Source organism: Daphnia magna, linkage group LG8 (genome assembly GCF_020631705.1).
Source record: "Daphnia magna isolate NIES linkage group LG8, ASM2063170v1.1, whole genome shotgun sequence".
Taxonomy (NCBI): domain Eukaryota; kingdom Metazoa; phylum Arthropoda; class Branchiopoda; order Diplostraca; family Daphniidae; genus Daphnia; species Daphnia magna.
Genome location: NC_059189.1, coordinates 670018 through 694875, shown reverse-complemented (window position 1 = coordinate 694875; position 24858 = coordinate 670018). Strand labels below are relative to the sequence as shown.

Here is a 24858-nt window from a genome sequence, read left to right as displayed (position 1 = left end):
GCAAGTTGCTTGAACCGACCAGCCAGTTCGATAACCACTTATTCCTTTAAAACAAAGTGGGATAGAAATTTTGGGGTAAATTGAGACATTTATTACGGTATCTTCTTCGAACCACTAGTCTATTGGTTAGTCGTCAAATATAAAACGTTCATTTTGTAAATTGATCAAGGGCAACCCTGTATTTGGTTGTTGCAGACGAACAATGTTCCCTTCGACAATTTGCATAAAAGTTCTGGGAAGAAAAGAAAGAGCACGGACTTGACGAATAATACTCCGTGATCTTGCGGAGGCTCTCTAACGATTGTGAGAGCATAACTACATATAAAATGATGTCTCTTGCAAAATGCCGTAATCTCAGCTATCGTGTACTATGCAATATAAAGCAACTTTCGCCTGCTTCTACTAGAAATTATTACGCACACGATAATGTTGTTTCTATAGGAACTGAGCAAGACAGAAACTCAGACATCTTCCAGGTTTGTTGACTGAGAAACTGATAAATCTAGTAGAAGTTGGTATAATTTAGAACCATTTTGATTTAAAACAGTTATGAGAGTAAAGAATAGTAATGTTTTATGTCCAGGATAACTACAATAGAATGGCAGTGTTGGTTTCACAACTAAAAGCCAATATACAACAAATTCATGAAGGAGGAGGTTCGAAAGCCACACAGCGCCATAAATCACGGGGGAAGCTGGTTGCCAGAGAGAGAGTGGCAGCTCTAATAGATCCATCTTCACCATTCCTTGAGTTCTCACAGTTAGCAGGCAAGGACTTGTATGGATCTGATGATGTTCCTGCTGGAGGTGTCATAACTGGAATTGGACAGATCATGGGGTACATAAAAAAACAAAACAAAAAAACATTAATTATTATGATTGTCATTCTCATGTGAATTCCAGTACTGAGTGTGTTATTGTTGCCAATGATGCGACCGTTAAAGGTGGCAGTTATTATCCGATTACAGTAAAAAAGCATCTTCGAGCTCAAGAAATCGCAGAGCAGAATCGGTAGGTATCGCCTTTGCAGGCTGATAGACTTCTAATACAAGCAACTACTATAAGGAAAATTTATATTTTTTATTTATTTATTTTTTCTTTTCAGTTTGCCTTGCGTCTATTTGGTCGATTCTGGAGGTGCCAATCTGCCACACCAGGCCGAAATCTTTCCAGACAGAGAGCATTTCGGAAGAATTTTCTATAACCAAGCGAATATGTCAGCCAAGGGTATTTCCCAAGTAAAGAGCCAACAGTTAGCGATTTAGGATTTTCCGGTGTATTGACAGTTCATTTACTTTACAGATTGCTGTTGTGTTGGGATCTTGCACAGCTGGTGGTGCTTACGTACCGGCTATGGCAGATGAAAGTATTATCGTTAGAAAGCAGGGAACCATTTTTCTCGCCGGACCTCCATTAGTCAAGGCTGCCACTGGCGAGGAAATTAGCGCAGAGGAATTGGGTGGTGCGGACCTTCATTGCAGGTACTTGAATAGCTTACCTTTCGCTAATTTATTAAATGAAACATTTCTGAAAATATGATTTGCCTCATCTATTAGCAAGTCTGGAGTTACAGACCATTATGCCATTGATGATCTCCATGCTTTGCATCTGGTTAGTTGGATTTTATCTGGGGTTCTTATCACCAATTTTTTTGTTTTATTTTCATGCTTTTTTTTTGTTTAATCTTTAGGCAAGGAGAGCCGTTGGCAACCTGAATTTAGTTAAAAAGCCCGATATCTCTCTGGCACCACCAGAAGAGCCCCTATATCCTGCTGATGATATTTATGGAATTGTCGGTGATAATGTCAAGAAAAACTATGACATTCGTGAGGTATTTCTAATTGTGTGACTTTTTATTAAACAAATGTTTTTTTAAGTTTTTTTAATTTGTCCAACTGATCGTAATTTTCTTAGGTCATCGCTAGAATTGTAGACGCATCTAGATTTGACGAGTTCAAAGCCAAATATGGTGAAACACTCGTCACCGGGTTTGCTCGCATCCACGGTTATCCTGTCGGTATAGTTGCAAACAACGGAGTTCTCTTTGCTGAATCTTCAATGAAAGTATGGAAGCAAACTCAATTGTTTTAATTTTATTTACATTACTTTCTTTTTTTTCTGTTAGGGAGCCCATTTCGTAGAACTGTGTTGCCAGCGCCGAATTCCGCTTGTTTTCCTTCAGAACATCACTGGTTTCATGGTCGGCAGAGAGGCAGAAGCAGGTGGCATCGCCAAGCATGGAGCTAAGCTTGTTACAGCCGTTGCTTGTGCGCCCAAGTTCCGAAGCTGACAGTACTTGTCGGTGGAAGTTATGGAGCTGGTAATTATGGAATGTGCGGAAGAGCATACAGGTACATTATGTTTGTACTTACCTTCCACATTTTTTCCAGTGAAATTTTCTGTGAAACGTTGAACGACTTGTGAATTTTTGTTATCGAACTATTTTGTAGTCCGAGATTCCTCTACATGTGGCCCAATTCACGAATTTCAGTAATGGGCGGAGAACAAGCTGCCGGTGTTCTCGCGCAAATCTCACAAGAGCAAAGGAAACGAGAAGGCAAACAGGTGCGTCTTTTAGTAACTAGCTTGTTTCTTTATCATATTGCTAACATATTGTATTGCCTGTCTTTTCTTAGTGGACCCCGGAGGAAGAAAAGGCATTAAAAGATCCTATTCTAAAGAAATACGAAGTTGAAGGGTCACCCTACTATTCTTCAGCTCGGCTGTGGGACGATGGAGTAATCGATCCGGCAGATACACGTAAAGTCCTGGCACTGAGTCTGAGCGCAGCGCTTAACGCCCCAATACCGTCGACGAAATTTGGTATTTTCAGAATGTAAACTTCTAAGCAAGAGTGCAAATGTATAAATATAGGAACCCAAACATATTGAACAGTTCCAAGAATCATCTATTAGTTAGTTTTTGTTTTACAGGTATGATTAGCTTTTCTTTGAAGTGTTTAACAAGTAATCTATTTGCTGTTTGAGGTTTAGCTGAAGAATCCGTATCCAACGCCTCAGTCGCATCTCAGTCAGAGGCAACCCGGATATCTCATTGAGTTTTCTCTTTACGGAACTTAACAATTTTTCTAGCCAAACAGGTCGTAAGCTTGAAAATACCAAAGAAAGTTGTCACGGACGTAAAAATCAGAAATAGCCAGACGTCAAGGAGGTGATGTTGATAGAAAGGCAAATTTTTCGATACAGAATGCAGATGCTTTCCGCCGTGGCGCAAGACGTGCTCCACCCAGTAAACCCCGATCTCGCGACCCGGCATTAGTTGGTGTTGCATTATCTTTGAAAGACGGGTTGCATTTTCCTTGTAGCTAAAGTGTAAGGTAACGATTTATTATTATCATTATTTTTATACCGTTTACGTAAAGCAAGTGTTTGGACATTTACCTCGCATTGTGTAATAGTGATTGAATGGTATCGTACAGCAGCTCTTCCGTGAGATCATCCCAACCTAGTTTAAGACCGTATCCCTCTTCGCTAGCCTTGGCCAGGTTTCTAAGATAAACGAAAATACGAAACGTAAGGATTATGAAGAGTAAACATTCGATGAGGCTAAGGTAAATTTAAATTTTAGATAAAAAACTGAGTAATGGTAAATGAACTGCTAATAGTGTACCCTCGCTGATCATTTCCAAAAGGAATTCCAAGAATAGGTACACCGTGATAAACTGTTTCTTGGATTCCAATTAAGCCACCGTGTGAAATGTACAAGCGAGCATTTTCATGACCTGTGAGATTGGAATTTTGCTCGAATAATCTGTGGTAACGGTAGAGCTACCGCTATCCAAACAGTAATTGGGATGGGCGTAATTGGTTTATACCCAAGAGATCTTGCTGGGGCAACCATTCAGCAATTTTAACGTTCGGCGGTAAATTGTCGATCAAAGCGTCTGATATTTCCCATTTCCAAAAAACCTGTTGTGGAATTCGAGCAAAAACTTGAATGAAGATCTTGACCAAGTTCCGCGGCATCGAAGATACTGCAATAGCAGAGCCCAAAGTGAAGATGATGAATCCCTGATCTGCTCCATCAGCTAAAGTTTGTAGATCCTTTTTACAAGTTATTTGTTATTACTGCCAATCCAACTGGCGTTCGTGAAAGTTATGAACATACTTGCGGAAGTGGTTTCGCTGGCCGTGTATGCAAAGCTGGAATTGGGACCATGTTCTGAGGCAACGGTCTAGCCCAAGCCGTTGCTGGGTGGCTATTGATGATGCAAAGCTGAGAATCGCGCTCAATTTCGGAAACGGATCGTGAATTAGGGAAATCTCTGCGTATCCTGTCATCTAATATGTCGAGCCAAAAGATTTTACGAACAAGAAGGAACATCTCAATTGAAATCAAGTTTCCCATTCGCTCAATGAACGTCATCTGGCTACCGTTATCTCCCAACCCTCCTGGAACTGAAGCATATTGGTGGGGAACATTGACAGCATCCATTACCCACGGTACACCTGAAGCCGAGCAATAGAAAATGTACGGCACATTTAAATGCTCAACTACAGGTAAAACAAAGTCATTCAAGATTGCGTCAACGATGACAAGATCTAGGTCACGAGAGTCAAGAATTTTGCGGAATTCTTTGTTACTCATCAATAGTTCGTAGCCGGTTTTCATCGTTGTCTGGAACATTGTTATTGTCCGTATAAAGGATTCAATGGTACTTTCTCGTTGCATCTTAAACCAGTCAATGTTCAGGTCCTTGAAGATGTCATTTTCAAGAACTATCTCATCGACGTTTTCAACACGGTTGTCGGTTGAAAATGGCGTGACCACCGTTACGTGATGACCCTTCTCTGCTAATGCTTCTACAATCGGCATAAAAGATATTTTGTGACTTTTAGAACACAGAGGCGCCAACACTAAAATCCGTTCTGCAAGACCGCATACCAGCCAATAGCTTGTGAACACAACTAAAGTAAGTAAACACTTCATTCTTTGAGCCTTAATATTAGATAACTGCAATTTTATATGATTGTTATGTAGTTTTTTTTTTGTAATTTATGTAACAATTCATTTTTATCTGTTGGTGGTTTTTCAACAACCTTTGTTATCTATGTTTTATGTAGATACCCGCCTACGGTCAACGTTCGCATGTGTTGGCTATATTATTAGTTGGACTTTTAAATGCAGCCTTAAAAGTACCAACGCTAATTGCTAGTAGTACCAATAATTTGAAGTCAAACCTTAATTACGATTAAGAGAGCGACATGTAGAATGTGGTTTAAATAAATAATAATGTACGTAATGATTGAACCAGGCTGGACTTACCCACGCTGGTCATTGCCAAATGGAAGTCCCAGCAACGGCACACCGTGATACACTGTTTCCTGGATTCCAATAAGACCGCCGTGAGAAATGAAGAGGCGGGCATTATGGTGACCTTGAAAAAGCAAATTTTTTTTTTTTGCTGATATGCAGTGGTGGAATGAAGACCGTGAAAACGTTACCCAAAAGATCCTGCTGTGGCAGCCATTCCAGGATCTTGACGTTAGCCGGTAGTTTTTCCATTAAAACACTGGACCTTTCCCATTTCCAAAAGACTTGCTGTGGAATCCGACTGAAAACTTGAATAAATATTTTGACCATCTTCTCCGGCATCGAAGATACTGGAATGGCAGATCCCAGTGTGAAGACGATGAATCCCTGGTCCGCCTCATCAGCCAAAGTTCGTAGTGCCTTTTTTCGAAATTATTTAGAATAAGCGAGCGATTTGGCAATTGATTGTTAAATTCTGTTAATACTTGTGGAAGCGGATTTAGGTGGTCTTGTATGCAAAGCTGGAATAGGAATTACATTTTGAGGAAGCGGCCTTGCCCAAGCTGTTGCTGGATGGCTGTTGATGATGCAAAGTTGAGAATCGCGCTCAATTTCACTTATGGATCGCGAATTGGGAAAATCCTTATTGGTAACATCCTTCAACATGTTTAACCAAAACGCTTTACGAACCAAAAAGAATAATTCAGTTGACAAAAAGTTTCCCATCCGCTGCATGAACGTCATTTGGCTGCCATAGTCTCCCATCCCAACCGGAACGGAAGCATACTCTTGAGGGACATTGAGCATATCCATTACCCAAGGTACACCAGAAGCCGGGCAATAGAATATGAATGGTACGTTAATATGGTCAATAATCGGTAAGACAAAATCATTCAGAATTGCGTCGACAATGACGAGATCTACGTCACGAGAGCGAAGAACTTCCTGAAATTCCTCGTTGCTCATTAGTATGTCGTAACCGTCCTTCATCGTCGTTCGAAATACGGTTATTGTCCATGTAAACACCTTTAAAATATTTTGTTTCTGAATTTCGAACCAATCAGTGTCAATTTCCATTAAAGCATTTTTTTTAAGAACTATTTCTTTAACGTTTGGTTTTTGATTTTCAGGCGAAAATGGCGTGACAACCGTGACTTGATGACCCTTTTCGGCTAGTGCTTCTACAATTGGCATGAAAGATATCTTGTGGCTTTTGGAACAGACAGGTGCCAGCACTAAAATTCGCTCGGTTTGGCTGAACACAAACCAATGGTTCAATAAAACGTACGCAAGTAACCACTTCATTCTTATTGATGACAACAGATGACTAAAATCATTTTTCTTAGCTCATCGTGTGATGTTCACTTTTATCTCTCGGTTAGTAAACTACTTTTTTCGGTTATCTATGAACCTACAGGTTATATAATGTAAATTGTTTAATTTTTTTATCGTATATTGATTTATGATTCTCTAAGTCACTGAAACTACATACCGTAGTAATGTCTAACTTTGGTCTCAAAAAATGTAAATTCGAATTTTAAGTGCACAAATGTGAGTTTTTGTAGATGCTTATCATCCAAGTGTATTAGTGCATCAGCATTATGCTGATTTCAATTCTTTAAGAATGACCTGCGATTCTACTACAACGAAAGATCCAAATTTTTAGAGCTTTTATCGATTGGTTATGTTCCACAATAGAAGGTTTGGTGCGCGGATCCATTTCTTAATTATATATAAACAATTACTGTGTCTTTAGTTTTGGTGCCACTAATCTTCTAACGATTATTGCTGCAATTTTGTAGGTTACAAACGCTACAAGACTTAAAGAGGCAAACAGGAACAGCCATACGTCTAGCAGGTAGAGCTGATAAAAAGGCATGTCGATGCTTCGAAGATGCTGTGTTCCACCTTGACGAAGGACGTGTTCTACCCAATAGGCAGCTACTTCTCTGGACGGCACCAACTGGTCGTGCATCAATCGAGAAAGCCGAGTTGCATTACCTTTGTAACTGGTGGTGAGAAATATAAATTACAATTAACTTTATAGTAGTAGTGTGGGAAATTTTCTCATCAATTATATCGCAGGTATTCCCTTTTCACGACACAGGTATAGTTTCTAACCAATGAAACCTCAGTACATACCTTGGCTCGTTCACAATTCTCTGGATCGATTTGTATAACAAATCTTCCGTTAAATCTTCCCATTCGAGTTTCACGGCATAACCCTCTTGGCTGGCTTTCAAAAGGAGGCTTCAAAAACAACAACGGTATCATAATTCCTTTCCTGTTTATATGCGTTAACTGGTTGTTAGTAATGGAAATACTCACGCGTTCTGGTCTCTTCCCAAAGGTAAGCCTAAGATTGGGACTTGATGGTAGATCGCCTGATATATTAATTTTTACAAACATAAAAGTTGCGCTTAATTTCAGCGTCAAATAATTTAGGTTACCTCCTGAATTCCCATTATACCACCATGTGCGATGAACAACCGGGTGTTTTTATGACCTAATGTGTTTTTAAAGAAATGGTAAGCTGATTACAATTCAATCTATTTATGAATCCTCGTACTCATTTAAAATGTAAAACTTACCTAGCAGATCTTGTTGGGGCAGCCAATCAACTATTTTGATGTTGTCCGGTAATTTGGAGAGATTATCCTTTTCCCACTTCCAAACAATTCGTTGTGGAAGACGAGAAAATACCCGAACAAATGTCTGGAAAATGTGAGGCGGCATTGAAGATACTCGAGAATTCGATCCGAGGGTAAATATGATTAAGCCATTTTCTGCTCCATCAGCGAAACTTTGCCAATCCTTCGTAGGAAAATATTAATTGGTAATTTTTAAATATTGATGGCATAGTATTTTAAACGAACCTCTGGTAGCGGCTCGATCGGCCTAACATGCATTGCTGGCACGGGAACAAACGTCGGCGGAAGCGAACGGGGCCAACTAGATGCCGGATGCAGGTTAATAAAGCATATCTCAGATCGTTTTTCAATTTCAGCTATTGGCCGTGCCAAGGGGAAGTCCTTTTTGGCTAAATTGTCCAAGGTTGACAGCAAGTAAAATTTTCGCACAACCAGAAGTGCTTCAGTGAATACTGCATTCGTCATCCTCTGGGTGAACGTCATGGGGCTGGAGAAGGTACCCATCAGTGGCGGAATGCTTGCATACTCATGACTAGCGCCCTTCGCTGCCCAATTCCATGGTGTTCCAGGCCCGGGATCAAAAAAGATGAATGGTTTTCCTAAGTGGTCTACCAGAGGATAAGCAAAGTCGTTGACGATTGCGTCCATTATGACAATGTCGTAGTCTTTGTTATGTTTGATTTCTTGAATCTCTTTATTTGCCATGAAGCTTTCGTATGCAGAAGTCATGGTAGTGAGGAAAAAATGGAAAATGCCCATCGTATTGTCGAGAATGTTGAAGCGCTTGAAGTCATACCACTCAACGTCAACAAATTCGAGCAACTCCTTTACGACGATTTTGCGGATGTTTGGCGCTTGGGTTTTCACAGAATGTGGCGTCACGACCGTTAAATGGTGACCTTTTTGCGCCAACGTTTCCACCATGGGCATCATGGAATTTAAGTGACTCCTGGGACCTAGTGGAGACAGAACTAGAATCCTTGCCGTCGAACTCATCGCCAATTGGTAAGCCAGCAAAAGCAGAAAAATGTTTCCTTTCATTTTGTGAATTTCCCACAATGCTGTTTTCTGTAGAGTGATACAATTTGTTTCAGGAAAATGCAGTGCTGGTGCAACACAATCTTTTCAAGACGGACGTTGAATTAGATGGATATAGCAAATGAATCGATGGGCGTATACCCCTTACTTGTAAAGTAAATAATTAACATTCAGTCGGCATTTAATTGCTTTTAAATGTAAAAATTAATACCTTTAAACTTAACTTTCCAACGCTTATTTCGAAACAATAACAAACTTGTTGACTAGGTAATTTTTACGGAGCAATGTTGCGATTAACGAGTCGAAAAGCTCACTGAACTCGCAATTTTACGACACGCTTGGAGGTAGCGGCAAGACATACTGACCCGAAATAATAGAAGCAAGTCATGCTCCAGCATTAGCGTAAGCCTGAGGCATCTTTTCCCTTTTCTTTTAAAGTGCAAGACTTTATCATAAACTAGTTTCTCTCAATATTTTTATCGCAGATTGGTGCCTTTCAGGAATCGCGTTGGCTGAACGGGATTTTTTTACAAATTAATCTGGTTTCGCCTTCGTTAATCTTTTTTCTGTGTGCCTACCTTGTTAAAGACGGATAACAGGAATGATAAAGTATGTGATCTGGAAAAAACGATTACGCATATTCATGTCCCATAACTTGCAGGATTTCTCTGTGGTTTGTAAATTTGCTTATCATGTTATAAAAGTATACTGTTTCTATTTATCCGAATTTCTCGTTAGATTAAACCAGAGCCTAGCACTTTTACATGGAAGCGAACTATTTAAAAAAAGGTCATTGGCTTGTCAAATGGCGACTGAACCAATATGATATGGGTAAATGATATTCTATTTTTATTTCCATGTTATTACGTTTACTGTAACACTTTGCATTATTTTATCTATTCCCGATCTGGAATTCTTGGAGGTGTAGGTCGCACAGTGGCCTGATTTTGATAAAAGTGCAAGCGCGACTGCAATTAATCATCTACTGGATTTTTATTTTCGTTCGTCTGAACATTCCGAAAATGCAAACTATAATTTTGTAGATGATCCATAGCGGAAAGATGAGAATGGCCGTTAGAAGTAACCAAACATCCAGGAGGTAGAGCTTATAGAAAGGCATATCTTTGGCATTCGACTGAAGGTGTTTATTTCCATGTTTAAGGATATGTTCCACCCAGTAAGCTGCAACTTCTCCAGGGGGAACTAGCTCATCTTGCATTAGCTCGGACAAACGACTGGCATTACCCTGGTAACTAAAAATCACATAAAAATAATTAACTTTCCTAAAAGCCAAACACATCCCTGTCATATCTACAAATACAGTATTTGCATGTTTCATACCCGGGTTCGTTGAGGATTGTTTGAATAGTGTCGTACAGCAATGAATCGGTTAAATCTTTCCATTCCAGTTTGATACCAAAGCCTTCTTCTTCCGCCCTTGCTAGATTACTGTAATCAAAAAGTAAATTTTTTTGTGATAGAACTTTATCTAAACTTCTTTACATAGGGGATCATGTTAACATAAGGAACATGTTGAATAGTATCATGCCACTTACCTCCATTGATCTCTTCCTAAGGGCAAACCGAGAATTGGTACGCCATGATATATCGCTTCTTGAGTTCCAAGTAACCCGCCATGTGAAATGAAAAGCCGAGCATTCGGATGACCTATTGCCGTTGTTGGTTTTGGTAGTGGAAAAAGGAGTTATCATTCATGTATCAGCACTTTTTATCTTTATTTATTTCTATTTATTTATTTTTATTTATTTGTTTATTCTTGTACCAAGAAGATCTTGTTGCGGTAACCAGTCAACCATTTTGACGTTATCGGAAATTTCCTTTGCATCCGAAATGCCTGTTTCCCATTTCCAGAAAACGCGTTGAGGAAGACGCGCAAAAACTTGAGTAAAGACTTTCTTTACATGTTCTGGCATGGAAGATACCAGTGCATTGGAACCTAAGGTAAATACTATGAAGCCATGTTCAGCTCCGTCGGCAAAGTTCTGTAAACCCTGTTTTTGTTTTGTTGTTAAAAAATCGGTAGTTCACAATGAGCTTATTCCCATTGGTAAATTTATAAATTATTTCTACGCTTTTACCTTTGGCAGTGCTTTTGCAGGTCGAACGTGGAGCGCCCCGATCGGAATGAACGTCGGTGGAAGCGGACGAGGCCATGCGGTAGCCAGGTGATAACTGGCCAAACAGAGTTGTGCCTTTCTTTCAATTTCCGCGATAGGCATAGCGTTGGGAAAGTCTGACCGGACGAGGTCATCCAACATTGGAAGGGTAATTTGTTGGCGAAGGCTTAGAAACAATTCATCAATGATCATATTCAACATCCTTTCTACTAGAGACATGTCACTCTTTGAATCCGGAAGCCAATGTTGGAACACTTGCGTACTCGCGTGGAACGTTAAAAGCCGCCAAACTCCATGGTGGGCCTGTAGCTGCACTGTGGAAGATAAAAGCCACACCGAGATGCTCAATCAGCGGAAAGGTAAACTCATTCATGATTGCATCAACTATCACGAGATCAACGTCCTTAGTTTTGAGGATTTCTTGGATCTCCTTGTTTTTCATCAGGATTTGATAACCAATCGTTTGAAGAATTCTCGTTTCTTCTTGAAAATTTAACAATGCAGAAAGAGTATTTTCACGCTCGAATGTTTGCCATCCTCCTTCTAGATGTTCCACTATTTCACTTAGAACGATTTTTTGGATATTAGGCGTTTCCGTCTTCGGCTCGTGGGGCGTCACTACAGTTATGTGATGACCTCTTTTGGCTAAAACTTCCATAATTGGCATAAATGAATACATATGACTCCTCGTCCCCATCGGAGACAGCATAAGAATTCGCGCACAATGGCCCAACAGTACCCATTGCGCAAGAAACGGTATGATATACATTAAATACAACTTCATTTTTGCTTTGGTAAAATTAGAAAATGCGACTGCACACTCCGAGTAGAAATTGTTATACTAGCTGCATTCAGCTGTTAACTATTGTTATCTCTGTTTGAAGCTCGTCATAGTTACTAGGCAAAATTGACTGAAGCAGTTCATGTGACTTGGCATTTTAATAAACTTGCCACCAATGCAGTGGTCTAAAGTGCATTTAGTTAGCACGTAAAAAATTCAACACATAAATGGACCGTCAGTGTATTACAACAAGGACAAAAATCACATATGTGCTTTTGACAGCTTTTATTGCTTTATTTTCAACATGTTTCATAATTCTAGTTGGTATGCTCTAGTGTTTGCGTCTCGATAAGATCTCGTGTGATGCAATCGAAGTCCTCGACGCGGCCGAAGTTCATTGGTTACGTAATTTACTGGTAGTATATGCGAAAAGCGAAACAAAATTCAACTTTTTGTGATCTGAGTGTGATGCATGATACCAAAAAACGTGTACACCTGTTTGCCTGAATGCTGAATCCAAATTCCAAACATCGAAGATAATTTCAAGCAATGATTGAATACGCTGGTATTCAATAATCATAGGGGTAGTGGCAGTCAAATCATTAAGACATCTAGTGGTATAATCATTAAGTATATTAAGTATCACGTGACAGCACATGGTGTAAATCGTTAGATTTTTTACTTAGAGGTGTGTCAAATATTTGTGCTACATGTCGGTAAAATTTATTGTCCCGTGGATTCCAAAGGGCTCCAGGGTCAAGAAGTGCTATTGCCCCGTGGATGCCAGGTGGATAATCTTGGTTTCAAACCTCAGAATAGGCTAAATGAAATCAAAGCATTGTAGATTACAATTTTTGTTCCATTGATATTACACTTCATTGAATTTATCATAGACGCCATCCGAAATGAAAATGAATTTACCTTGAACCATACTTCAAAATTTTTCTAAGTGTAAAAAGATTGTTTTAAATCATAAGGAAAAATAGCAAGATAATCAATATGATTCATGGCTCGATGGTTGAGCATCGGCATGGTACGGTGGAGGTACAGGTTCGATTCATGTAAGCGTCAACTATCAAGTTGGAATTATAATATTACTACTGTGCTTGATGTAATATTATATTTCACGTTTCTAAAAAAACAGCTTCAAATACCTAGTAGTAGGTAAGTTGAATATCGTTAGGGGAACTGAGCCTGGTTACCCAGGCCACCATGTGACCACTTGTACAAGGGTATCTGGTAGGCATTCGTGCACAGACCATGGTATGGATCTTGGGGTTAACTCCCCCAAAATAGCTGGGCTCAGACCACCACAAGGCCAGTTGGAGTATGCGGGAAGGATCCGAGAGATTCGTCGTCAATTTCCCAGGCCATCGTTCGTCTGTTGAACCATGAGTGGCTCCTGTATCCCCAAATCGACATTTCAGGTGTTTACCTAGATTTTGCGTTATAATAAAGTTCTAAACTATAATAGTATGTGAGAAATAGCTCAGTGGTAAAGCGGTAGTAAGCAAACTCAGAGATCTAAGGTTCGACACCCACGTACACGTAGTCCTCAGATTTTGTGAAATTTTGGATTTTTTTCGAAAATTCGACGTGTTTCAGAAAAATTTGGCGTGGACGGAAAAATTTTTCTAAAAAAAATCCGCCGGAAAAAATTTACAAAAAATTCGCCGGAAAAAAATTTTCCAAAAATGCCCCAGAAAAATTTTTCTAAAAAAAATTTTTGCTGAAAATAATAAAAAAAAAAATTCGGAATAAATATAAAAAATTAAATCGGTTAAATAAACAACCGTAATTTACATTGATATAATAATTGATTGAAATTTTAAATGAGATATATAAAATTTATTCAGTTGCTAATACATAATTCAATAAGATATCCTCCCAATTACTAATGCGAATATATCTAGCTAAACACGACTTGAGATTTCACCCGAGTTGCGACTAACAAATGCCGCAAGGCATGAGTAAATTCAGGGCGATCAGCAGTTAGATGTCATTTGTAGATCAATATGCATACTGACAAAATCCTTGAACTTTGAGAATGAGAGTTACAATGCTGGCAACAGTAATGACTACCCAGTACTGATTTATCACAAGTAAAAGGAAACAGCGTCACAGAAAACGAACCCCAAATAATGTTTTTTTTAAACAGCTGAGACATTTAATGGAATATATTATTGGAAAACATTCGACGCTGACCTCCGACGAACTGACAATTTTTCTCCCAACGATCAGCCATCTGCATACTTTTGTTTCACGACCAATATCTACGTTAAGGAAGATTAATGATTGTGATTTTAAGTCAATGAAATTTCTGAGTTAATGATTAACACGAATACCTTTTTCACCACCGCAGCTGTAGTCAAGAGATGCCAGCCTTTATTTCTATAACTTGCTATCTAAAGAAAATGTCACGACTATAAAATGTTTAAGTCTAAATTCCATGCAGCCACCGGACAAGTATGCCACACGTTTTACTTGTCTTCGTTACACGATTCCCCATTTTTCTTCACAACGTTATGGCTTAAATACTGTATTCCCACCGGAAAATACCTTTAGGACCATCATTTGCTGTTACAGGACCAACTAAAATAGAGAAAGAAATCCCAGTATTAGTTCTAATGACCTGATCAAAATCGTAACTTAAACGTTATAGAATCAAGGTTGAAATAAATTTGAAACATAAATATGCAAAAGATTCGCACGTACACCGCATTGTACCTAAACTCAGTTAAAACCCACAGAACCATGGTCCCAACACACCCGGAAAACCACGACACCATAGCAGACAAAATCTGGAAAGACAAACAGGAAACGAGGAGAAAAAAAAGAAGAAGAAAAAAAGAAGAAAAAAAAAAAGAAGAAAAAAATAAAAAAAAAACAAAAAAAAAATCTCATTGGATAAAAAAAACCATGAATAACAAAACGGTTACGGTCAACACAGTCTTCAGCAACAGCTTCAAAACGTTCCACCATGACACGAAAAAGAAATATTAATATGTTAACCACTGGCCCATCATGTGCAATCCATTCCATCACACCTTAATACAACAAGCAAATTTATTATTTTAGCACTCGAGACATGTTTTAACAAGTAAAACAAAAGAAGAAAGTATTTATACCTGTGCAAACAAGACCTCGCCTAGCATCAACGTTTCTAAATGATAGGTGATGAAATAAGCTGATCAAACAACCAACAGAAAAACTTCAGCGCCGTATTATATAGACAACACAAGTAACTGTGGCGAACACAGCCATTCCATTTCAGCAAGCCTTTAAATAACAAGGTAAATTATTAAAGTACTGAAGAACTGTTAAAACAAGTATAACGAATGAAGAATGTGTACATACCTATCTGAACAACAGCCACCACACTTTTTTAATGATAGCTGATAGAAATAGCCTTATCAAATAACCTGAAGATGAAAATACCATAATTGGAAAAACCAACTACTTGCCCAACCCTCTCAACAATACAAAGGAGCGGCCGATCACACACAAAATACTACGCAATTCTACAACTAAACCAACAATATTCTTACAAACATTTCTGCATACCAAGAACCAGCATCAGCATACAGAAAAACCAATTGATTGATGCCAACAGGAACAAAAGGAATCCTTTGATCCAGCTTAAAGATCTTTGATTATAAAAATAGCTTAAAATATGAAAATTTCAAGTACACTTCAATAAAATTAACCTAAATCATGTATCACATAAGAAAAAAGGGACATCAGATTTGCTTATACCTGCGGAAGATAGGGATGAATTGTAATATATTCCATGTCCCCAGATATCTTCTAATGCCCATCGTGCCAGAAACAATTTAATACCAACTGACTAGGCGGAGATACAGCAATGTATCTCAAAACAATCACAGCATTATTTTTTGTACCTGGCTTAGTATCGAATCAAACTGCGGTCTATCGACCTGAAATCGCCCCCCCCCCATTCTTTTATATTTTTTTCATTTTAAGTTTTTACTTTAACTTCGCTAACTTTTAAATGAAAAATCTTTACTTTTTAAGTAAAAAACTGTACCAAAAAGTAAAACTAGCAAAGATTATGGTCTTCTTTATGCAAACAAAACCTTAGCCAGCATTACATTTGCAAGCTGATGCAAATGTAAATTTAATTAAATTAAATGCTATTATTAAAGTAATGCCTATTTAAACAATGATCTGCTGATTAATACCAGAACTGGAAGACCAATAATTGTAGTTGACCAGCCCTCACTTTAACAGGGTAAAGGAAGATACTAACAACACATACCATACCATACGATTTTCAGAAAAAGTTGACTGCTTGTGCGCCAATAGCAGAATCCAGCATACCCAAGTCCACAGAAAAGTGCAACAGTAACAATTACATAGCCATTTAATCCAACCTAAAAAAAATATTTTATTAGAAATTAACAAATCATAGAAAATTTAAATATATCAAGTGTCTCAAAATACTTAACAGAGCAGTTTCAACATGATATGAAATATCCATTATCATGTTTAACAGACTAACATGGTACATAGAATAACAAAGAACATGTTTGAAGTATTTGTACCTGCAGAATACAAGGACGGATGACACATTCCCAGACTGCAAAAGAAACTAGTAGGCAGACTTGGTCTAACAACCATCAACATGGCAGATACACTACCAAATGACTAGGTGCAAAAAAATTGGAAATGCAACATAAAACAACCTGGAAAAGAACGTTCAACTTAGCTTTCAACAATTTCTATCTTTAGTAAGCTCACACCAATGACAACTTTATTTAACAGGGCTATAGTATTGAATAATCAGAACTTGAACGTGTATCTATTAAATACGATGACTCCTGACAGTTTACTGAAGAATTAACAAAAGAATAACATCAATCAAACGCATTAATATCATCTTTACCTGGAGCTCAATTTCTTGGAGCTTAACAAATCGAATAACCATACATACCTACGCGCGGCATCTGAATGAACCACGATGTTTCATATTCCTCTAGAAGAAAACACGAACAAGGTTGATAGACAATTTTGACACCCTCCCCCATTTTTTTTGGGGGGGTGGGGATATAGCGCAAGATTGCCGGTTTGCAAAACTAGAGGTGTTGCCTTAAAAAATTACAAATTTATTATTACAACAAAATCTAATTTACCACGTGTTGCAGGATCTTGCTTTGTTTAATTTTTTAGCAGTTGGGATGGTTGTAGTTGGGATAGTTTTGAAATGTGATTTCAAAATTTTAAAGGATTTTCGAAAAAGGACATTTCAAAACTATTCCCAAATGGCCAAATCCCAACTACAGCTCACCAACAAGGTAGAAACAAAATAAACAAAGAGGTATCCTGCCACACGCATTAATTTGATTTTATTGTAATAAATTGAAATTTATTAAGGCAACATTCCAACATGGCCAGTTTTGCAAACCGGCAATCTTGCCCTGTTAGAAAAAAAAAATGCAACTCCATCTCGTTCAGGGACCTGAACACTGTCAGGCAAAACATGACGACAACTCCTGATAGGGTTCAGGTCCCTGGCCTCAATTTGCAGCAAGAGATAGGCAGCTCAATTCGCTATACTAGCGCAACTTGCCTTTCGCATTCAGTTGCAACTCCATCTCGTTCAGGGACCTGAACCCTGTCAGGCAAAAACACAAAACCCCCGAGCCGTTAACCGCGCACAGGCCGGTTCTATAACTGGACCGGCACTGTACATGACTCAATAAAGTAGTACATGTTGGCTTGTTGGACAGAATGCTTATCCCTTCGGTTGACTTTGCGAGACTAGCAGTTTGACAAACATGGAGAGAGACAAAAGATGCTATTAGTGTGGACAGACCGAGACAGCCATTGAAGTTCTTCCGAATTAGCAAGTTTTCAGAGCTCAAATTGTAAAATACTTTGACCAGAGCAGAATGGAGAAATAGATTATGAGGCATAATGACAGCACCAACTATCCCAACAGCTCGAAGCTCACCTTCAGGTCCGCATTCCGCACAACCTGGAACGAAGAGGCCTTTGATCACTTCGATTTGTGGTGGCGGATCGTGAATATACTGCAAACAGAAGATAAGGTTGATGAAACGCTCCCGATTCCAATTATTATTCAATTATTAAACACCAACTTCGTATCCGAATGTAACGGCCATTACGGTAATGAGAAATCCAAATAAAAATTCCAATTTGCGCAACCCATATTTGTCAAGGAGTAAGAAAGTGAAAGTGTCAAAAACTGTAATAAGCACACCACCCCAAATGGGAACTCTGTAAACAAAACAAAATATGTGAATTATTTGCATAAATACTAACAGGTCATAAGAGAGAAACAAATTTGGACGAATAATTAAACTTACGCCTTGTCAGAAAGAATGTAAATCGCAAGTGCAGTTCCAATTACTTTTTGAATATCAGACCCAATAATTGCAATTTCCGTCATAATCCATAATATGATGCGTGGTGTTCTTGGGTATTGCTTGTAGCACATCTCGGCTAGATGTAGGCCTGTAACCGTGCCCAATCGGATAGCTAACCTTTGCACCAGCAGTCCCATAATTGTGGCAGTCATCAGCACCCATAGTAACTGAAAAGAGTCATGTTAGTTAATGTTTGACGAAACATTTCAATTACACACAAACACACAAAAAAAAGAGATAATTCACTTTGTAGCCAGCCACAACTCCAGACTGCAAATCTGACTCGATGTTATCAGGGTCTAAGTAAGCGATGCTCATCAAGAAACCTGGCCCAGTGAAAGCCCACAATGTACGAAACTGAATGATCCCTGTAAGGTATGAATCGTTAAAGTTACATGGGTTTACGGTGAAGGTAATTTTTAGCAAAACGTAGGTTACCTTTCCCAGTTCTGGGACATCAATTAATTTTTCATACGTCTCATTCTCAGGGCGATGTCGTCCTCATTAACGAAAGCTAGATTAAGTTGGCCTTCTCTGTCATTCGAAGATGATTCGAAAGATTTTGGCACATTTGTTTCGGTTGGGTTGATGTTATTACTAGCTTGGCTGGCACGCCTGTCGTTAAAGGATGAAAGATTAACGGAATCCATTGTCGTGGAAAACGTTACGAGTCTATCTGTGAAAGCAGCAAAAATAAAGCTTTAATTGTTGATGCTGGTTTCCAGTTGTCTAATCCGCGTTTCAAATGCTTTGGTTCTTCACTCGGCTATAAAAAGTCGTATCAGCAATTTTATTTGATAGAGATTCTTAGCTCGACACGTCCTGACATTTTTTAGGGTAGTTCGTAGTTGCGAAATATGGGTAGCATATGTTTATCCCGCCAAGTATCTCATCATAGGCCCTTTTTTACATTCTGAAAGAAGACACCAAAAACAAGTAAGGAGACCCATGTTTACAGGTAACGATGGGTATTACAAACTTTAATGCAGTCACTGAGGACGTGGTTTCAAGGTTTTTGGGAATGTTTCAACCGGAGTACCGTGCCGGGTTCTTGTCTAGAACTGACATATGCTGCAACAAAGAAAGGCATTGTGAGAAATAATCGTGCTGATATGTATACATGCTCAGTAGATCTGTTATACGTCATCAAAAATGAAATCCTGTTGATATGTAAACACAGATAACAATGATATGATGTAGAGTACATACGTACGTACGTAGAGTAAAAATTAATTTCATAAAGACAAAAATTGAATATTCTATTCTAATAAAGTAAATTATAGTTATTTAGAATTGCAATATAAAATGAAAACTTTTTCCACATAAAAAAAGTGTAAGGTACCAGCACATACACTGCTGTTTGCTGAGATTATTATTGCATTCATATTTACAATAAACAAAACTATTAATTGTACAGTATTTTGGTTTGGTTTCAAATACAAGAAAATTCAGGCTCATCTCATATGTCTGCTTAACAAGTTTGCCCTTACTGAGGAGGAAGAACTCTTCAAAATTGAAACAAATCCTGTGACTGCTTTGCACTACACAGAATGATTTCCAGTGAAAAAGCTTCGTCACGTGTTATGACGTGTGTCGTGGTGTAGTAACAATTTTGCTGAATCTTGTTCTAACTTATAACTAGATCTTTTCGGGCAGTAAACCTAATGATTAAACTTTGTTTTACTGTTTCTCGGTAAGTATATTCCAAACGTTACACAATGTAGTACTTGCAACCATTCCCGTGCAGTTCCACAGAAATGTCTGTGTTCAATCAGGAAAATGCGGGTACTTGGAAAAACGTATAAAAACCCACATACATTTCTTATTTTATTTTAATTATTTTATTTTTCAACGTTTTTTGTTTGTTTAATGGGTACGATCTGAAAACAATCAGCGCCAACAAATACACCTGAAACAACACTAACACCGTGCTAACACCAACAGCACGAACTTTTTGAACCTACGTCGTCTGTAAGTAACAATTCATTGCAGACTAAATTAACTTCAGGAGAAACGGAAAGAGAAAAAATTAAAATTATACGGCCCCCGTATGATTTTAATTTTTTCTCTACCCGCATAATACGGGTCAAGAGACATTATGTGCAATGCTGATAAATTTACGTAGAATGTATTTCTGTATGCCTAGATAAATGCAAGCTCTTTCAAGCAGAACAACTAGACGGCATACAGCATATGTCTCTAGCCCAGTTACCATTCTCAGAAATACACAATGCTAAAAATTCCTGATGAAGTCATTCGTACAAGCATGGGGGGAATATTTGAAGAACAAATTAGCTGATAGCTCTCATGGGGGAAAAAGAATGTTGCATTGATTTTCTGATATTATTCAGGCTTATTAAAAATTCTGTGAAAACAAAACGACAAGTCATTCACATTCCGTTGTACGCAGGCCCACCGCCACCCTCAGGGGCGACCCAATTGATGTTCTGACTGGGGTCCTTGATATCACATGTCTTACAGTGAATACAATTTTGAGCACTTATTTGGAACTTCTTACTCTGCCCGTCCTCCGTTGGCACGTATTCGTAAACACCTGGAACAAGAATGAATTAAAATCGAGAGCAAAGTTGTTGCAATGGCGATAGATTAGTTACCAGCGGGACAAAAGTGACCCTCTGGGCCATCATACACAGCAAGATTTTGTTTGACTTGTACTGTGTCGTCCATCAATGTTAAATGAGGTGGTTGATCACCTGGTGGTTCGGTGGTGGAGGTGGTGGAGGTGGTTCGTTCCCGTTAACGCAACTGAAGTCAACAGATCAAAAGTTATTTTCCCATCAGGCTTTGGATAGTCAACCGGCTGGCATTGTGCAGCGGGTTTTAGCTTTCGATGGTCAGCACCTAAAAATTCAAAATTGTCGACGTTTATAAACTACACAACCTATTAAGTCATCGATGCCTCTGCTTTCAGGCAACTTTTCTTACCGTGATGTGTAAATGTCCAAGGCTCTTTCCCTCGACCAAGTACGTAAAATAGCCCAGTGTACATAAGCCCACCATATAAACCAAGAGATGAACTGAAAGAAGGCCTCACATTTCTGACGCTCTGGAGTTCTTTCCAAACGCAGCTGTTCCGAATTCGCTCTTCGTAGACTACTGGGTTTACACCGACCGTTTCTTGTTTAATATCACTGCTAATGGTATCAAATATACTCTCGGCCGCTAACATGGCACTCTTCATTGCATTGTGTGTTCCCTTGATTTTGGGAACATTCATAAACCCAGGCGAACAGCCAACCAAGCAACCTCCTGGGAAAGTCAATTTGGGAATTGACTGTAAACCTCCTTCATTAAGGGCCCGAGCGCCATAACCAATCCTAGAACAAGACGTCAGTTTAATTCATTTACAGGGGATGATTCATGGACGTACCTTTTTGATCCTTCAAGCAATGGCTTGACGGAAGGGTGAAGTTTCCATCGCTGGAATTCTTTGTATGGACTGATAAACGGATTGCGGTAATCGAGCCCAATCACAAGGCCCATAGCTATAAGGGGCGTCTTACTTTCGTCCGTAACGTGGTAAAGAAACGATCCACCATATGTTGTTCGCTCCTACGGAATGTAAGAAAATGAGATGTTGCCCAATTGAAACGTTATTACGATAAATACCAATGGCCAACCGACGGTATGTTCTATCCTTCCAGGATGATGCTTTGCAGGGTCTATTTCCCATAGCTCTTTTAACCCAATGGCATATGTTTGAGGTTCACATTCTGTGCGTAGATTGAATTTTTTGTAAAGCATTTTGGCTAAATGACCATGACAACCCTCAGCAAAAATTGTGCATTTTGCATGTAATTCCATGCCACGAGCAAACGTGTCCTAAGGATTAAAGGGATTTGCGTTGTAGAAAAATGAAACGAAAAAAGATTTCGAAAGATTTTTATAAATGTGGGGGGCTCACTTTAGGAGATCCATCTTTTGCGATTCCAACATCGTTAGTAGCGATGCCTTTAACACTTCCATCTTCGTGGTAGAGTATTTCAGATGCTGCTATGCCAGGGTGAATTTCAACACCCAATTCTTCTGCTTGTGAACCCAACCACTGGACAAAATGGCCCAGCCTCACAATCATGTTTCCATGGTTGTGCATTGGCATACCTGCATAAAGATAAACCTCTTGTCTCATTTACAGTACTGTAATTATTTTAATGTCATATAGTACCGGGCAATATTGGCAATGGAATCCTATAGTTTTCTGTTAAAAGTGCAAATTTGTCCTCTGTAACTGGGGTGTGAAGGGGAGCCCCACATTATTTCCAGTCAGGAATTCATTCATTCAAAGGACCAAGTTCCAAACATGCTCCAGATAGTGTATGTCCACCTAAGTGAGAGAACACCTATTACATAAGATTTATCTCATGGTTAATTTCAACCAACTGAGGTTACCTATTTCTGCAGCTTTCTCAACAACACATATTCTCATTTCTTTTTCATGCAGAGCAGCAAGCTGTTTCAGTCGTATTGCAGCAGACATACCAGCAGGTCCACCACCAACAATAACAACATCAACCTCATCCACTGCTCTTTCCATATCCACACCTGATAACAACAAAATCTGTGCAGTTGACTGACCTAACTTACATAAAATTAGCTCAACTAACATACCCTCCCATCTTGGATCTTTTTCTCGCGGATGGACTGTGTAATGGGTCGTAATTTTAGGAAAAGACTGCTCTGTCCACGAATACAAACGTTTAAAAACCAAACAGCCATTTTGACCTAAATCAAAAGGTTGATAGAATGCAATAACGAAGGTGAATTTTAAAAATAACGATTTACCTCTGTTAAAGGCTCGTAAAACAAAGCCGTGGATCATTTTCGTTAACAACCTGATGGCAACACAAACAACTGTAAACTGCTGAGTAAATCGTAAGCTGATAAATAAGCAGACGACGCTTAAGTATCGTTCAGACTACAGCTCTTTTCTACGTATAACGTATAACGTATAACGTTAAAAGTTTACGTTTGTACTTCGTAAATTTCGCTGCGTTTTTTACGGAGCCATATTTACGTAAATGTGTTCGTAGACTGTTCAGACTACACTGTCAAATTTACGTAGAGTAGGCTAGATTCTGCGGAGATTCTAGCGTCTGCTGTAGATTTTTGTACCTGTTGTAGCTCTTTGTTATATTTATTGATAAAAGTTCTGAGGACAAAACGTTCTTCTTCTGACCAATTTCTTGAAGACCTAAAATAGAATAAGCAATAAACAAAAATAGTTGCAAAAGATTTCATGACATAATATTTACTTTTTGATTTTCTTTATCGGTGATTTTTTGGGGGTGACTTGAATTTGTTAGGGGAATTCTTTTGGCAACTTTAGTAGGCCCCATATTTATTAAAAAAAAAAATTAAAAAAATTAATTATTAAATTTACAATTCTACACCTGACATATCCCAGAATGAATAAACAGGAGAGAAAACCTGAAAAAAACAAAAGAATGTAGACAAGCGTAATAGATTTTGGCTACGTAGTGCGTAGAACGTCCCAAAAACTTATGTAAAAATGAGATCAATCTCATTTTTACGTACGCTCAGTTTTGACTTCGTTTTGACTACGTTTTGAGTTTACGTATTACGTACTACGTAGAGCGTTGTGTCTGAACACTCTTCCGTTCCCAGCTACGTAACTCGGAGCGTAAAAACGTTATACGTAGTACGTAAAACGCTCAAAAAGGCTGTAGTCTGAACGTGGCTTAACGTATAACGTATAACGTTAAAAGTTTACGTTTGTACTTCGTAAATTTCGCTGCGTTTTTTACGGAGCCATATTTACGTAAATGTGTTCGTAGACTGTTCAGACTACACTGTCAAATTTACGTAGAGTAGGCTAGATTCTGCGGAGATTCTAGCGTCTGCTGTAGATTTTTGTACCTGTTGTAGCTCTTTGTTATATTTATTGATAAAAGTTCTGAGGACGAAACGTTCTTCTTCTGACCAATTTCTTGAAGACCTAAAATAGAATAAGCAATAAACAAAAATAGTTGCAAAAGATTTCATGACATAATATTTACTTTTTGATTTTCTTTATCGGTGATTTTTTGGGGGGTGACTTGAATTTGTTAGGGGAATTCTTTTTGGCAACTTTAGTAGGCCCCATATTTATTTTTAAAATAAAAATTAAAAAAATTAATTATTAAATTTACAATTCTACACCTGACATATCCCAGAATGAATAAACAGGAGAGAAAACCTGAAAAAAACAAAAGAATGTAGACAAGCGTAATAGATTTTGGCTACGTAGTGCGTAGAACGTCCCAAAAACTTATGTAAAAATGAGATCAATCTCATTTTTACGTACGCTCAGTTTTGACTTCGTTTTGACTACGTTTTGAGTTTACGTATTACGTACTACGTAGAGCGTTGTGTCTGAACACTCTTCCGTTCCCAGCTACGTAACTCGGAGCGTAAAAACGTTATACGTAGTACGTAAAACGCTCAAAAGGCTGTAGTCTGAACGTGGCTTTAGTCAACATTTTTGGGCAATTCCAGCCTCGGGGGAAAACAATGCTTATTGATCCTGTATAGGAGGAGTGGTCAAGA

The 24858-nt window shown here is 38.5% G+C and overlaps 6 protein-coding genes, 2 long non-coding RNA genes and 1 pseudogene across 19 annotated transcripts; 2 read left to right on the top strand and 7 right to left on the bottom strand.

Annotated features, from left to right (window-relative positions):
* Positions 1–214: 214 nt before the first annotated feature.
* LOC116928515 (methylcrotonoyl-CoA carboxylase beta chain, mitochondrial) lies at positions 215–2886 on the top strand. Its single transcript, XM_032935608.2, is given in 12 exon segments — positions 215–476; positions 584–837; positions 903–1010; positions 1105–1237; positions 1302–1480; positions 1556–1610; positions 1690–1830; positions 1914–2063; positions 2125–2265; positions 2268–2350; positions 2450–2564; positions 2636–2886. Coding segments are annotated over 12 exon segments (1713 nt in total). The 5' UTR covers positions 215–326; the 3' UTR covers positions 2840–2886.
* Positions 2887–6609, bottom strand: LOC116928516 (UDP-glycosyltransferase UGT5). Its single transcript, XM_032935610.2, is given in 6 exon segments — positions 2887–3324; positions 3401–3508; positions 5286–5397; positions 5465–5693; positions 5759–5767; positions 5769–6609. Coding segments are annotated over 6 exon segments (1542 nt in total). The 5' UTR covers positions 6579–6609; the 3' UTR covers positions 2887–3050.
* Positions 3992–5277, bottom strand: LOC123475323 (UDP-glycosyltransferase UGT4-like). The gene has a single exon (XM_045177901.1). The coding sequence runs from the start codon at positions 4947–4949 to the stop codon at positions 4116–4118; it is 834 nt and encodes a 277-aa protein (XP_045033836.1). The 5' UTR covers positions 4950–5277; the 3' UTR covers positions 3992–4115.
* LOC116928524 lies at positions 6416–12076 on the top strand. Its single transcript, XR_004397284.2, has 18 exons — positions 6416–6557; positions 6620–6650; positions 7076–7288; positions 7359–7540; positions 7719–7801; positions 7872–8037; positions 8136–8929; positions 9019–9159; positions 9230–9364; positions 9463–9635; positions 9701–9793; positions 9891–10061; positions 10125–10211; positions 10540–10678; positions 10753–10924; positions 11071–11248; positions 11314–11459; positions 11689–12076. It is a non-coding gene; the product is annotated as an uncharacterized LOC116928524 (long non-coding RNA).
* Positions 6826–9313, bottom strand: LOC116928521 (UDP-glucosyltransferase 2). The gene is made up of 7 exons (XM_032935614.2): positions 9174–9313; positions 8150–9109; positions 7865–8087; positions 7724–7779; positions 7602–7657; positions 7416–7523; positions 6826–7282 (listed from the first exon to the last, which is right to left on the bottom strand). The coding sequence occupies exons 2-7, from the start codon at positions 8963–8965 to the stop codon at positions 7015–7017; spliced, it is 1527 nt and encodes a 508-aa protein (XP_032791505.2). The 5' UTR covers positions 8966–9109; positions 9174–9313; the 3' UTR covers positions 6826–7014.
* Positions 9940–11884, bottom strand: LOC116928518 (UDP-glycosyltransferase UGT5). Its single transcript, XM_032935612.2, is given in 6 exon segments — positions 9940–10215; positions 10304–10411; positions 10519–10630; positions 10746–10974; positions 11062–11328; positions 11330–11884. Coding segments are annotated over 6 exon segments (1542 nt in total). The 3' UTR covers positions 9940–9944.
* A 1638-nt stretch (positions 12077–13714) lies between the features above and the next one.
* On the bottom strand, positions 13715–17403 carry LOC123475321. 12 transcript variants are annotated; one of them, XR_006650368.1, is made up of 7 exons: positions 16447–17403; positions 15589–16275; positions 15239–15528; positions 15010–15160; positions 14821–14928; positions 14227–14682; positions 13715–14154 (listed from the first exon to the last, which is right to left on the bottom strand). It is a non-coding gene; the product is annotated as an uncharacterized LOC123475321 (long non-coding RNA). The 12 variants fall into 12 exon arrangements; XR_006650369.1 differs by having other exon boundaries at positions 14227–14473; positions 14597–14682; positions 15239–16275; positions 16447–17402; XR_006650375.1 differs by having other exon boundaries at positions 15239–16275; positions 16447–16549; positions 16788–17402.
* Positions 17404–17474: 71 nt separating this feature from the next.
* LOC116929412 (protein Malvolio) lies at positions 17475–20252 on the bottom strand. The gene is made up of 8 exons (XM_032936632.2): positions 19782–20252; positions 19267–19362; positions 18730–19204; positions 18538–18659; positions 18232–18458; positions 18004–18142; positions 17779–17934; positions 17475–17662 (listed from the first exon to the last, which is right to left on the bottom strand). Exons 4-8 carry the CDS (start codon positions 18607–18609, stop codon positions 17570–17572), a joined length of 687 nt encoding a protein of 228 aa, XP_032792523.1. The 5' UTR covers positions 18610–18659; positions 18730–19204; positions 19267–19362; positions 19782–20252; the 3' UTR covers positions 17475–17569.
* A 151-nt stretch (positions 20253–20403) lies between these two features.
* Positions 20404–23328, bottom strand: LOC116929411 (annotated as a pseudogene).
* Between the last annotated feature and the right edge of the window lie 1530 nt (positions 23329–24858).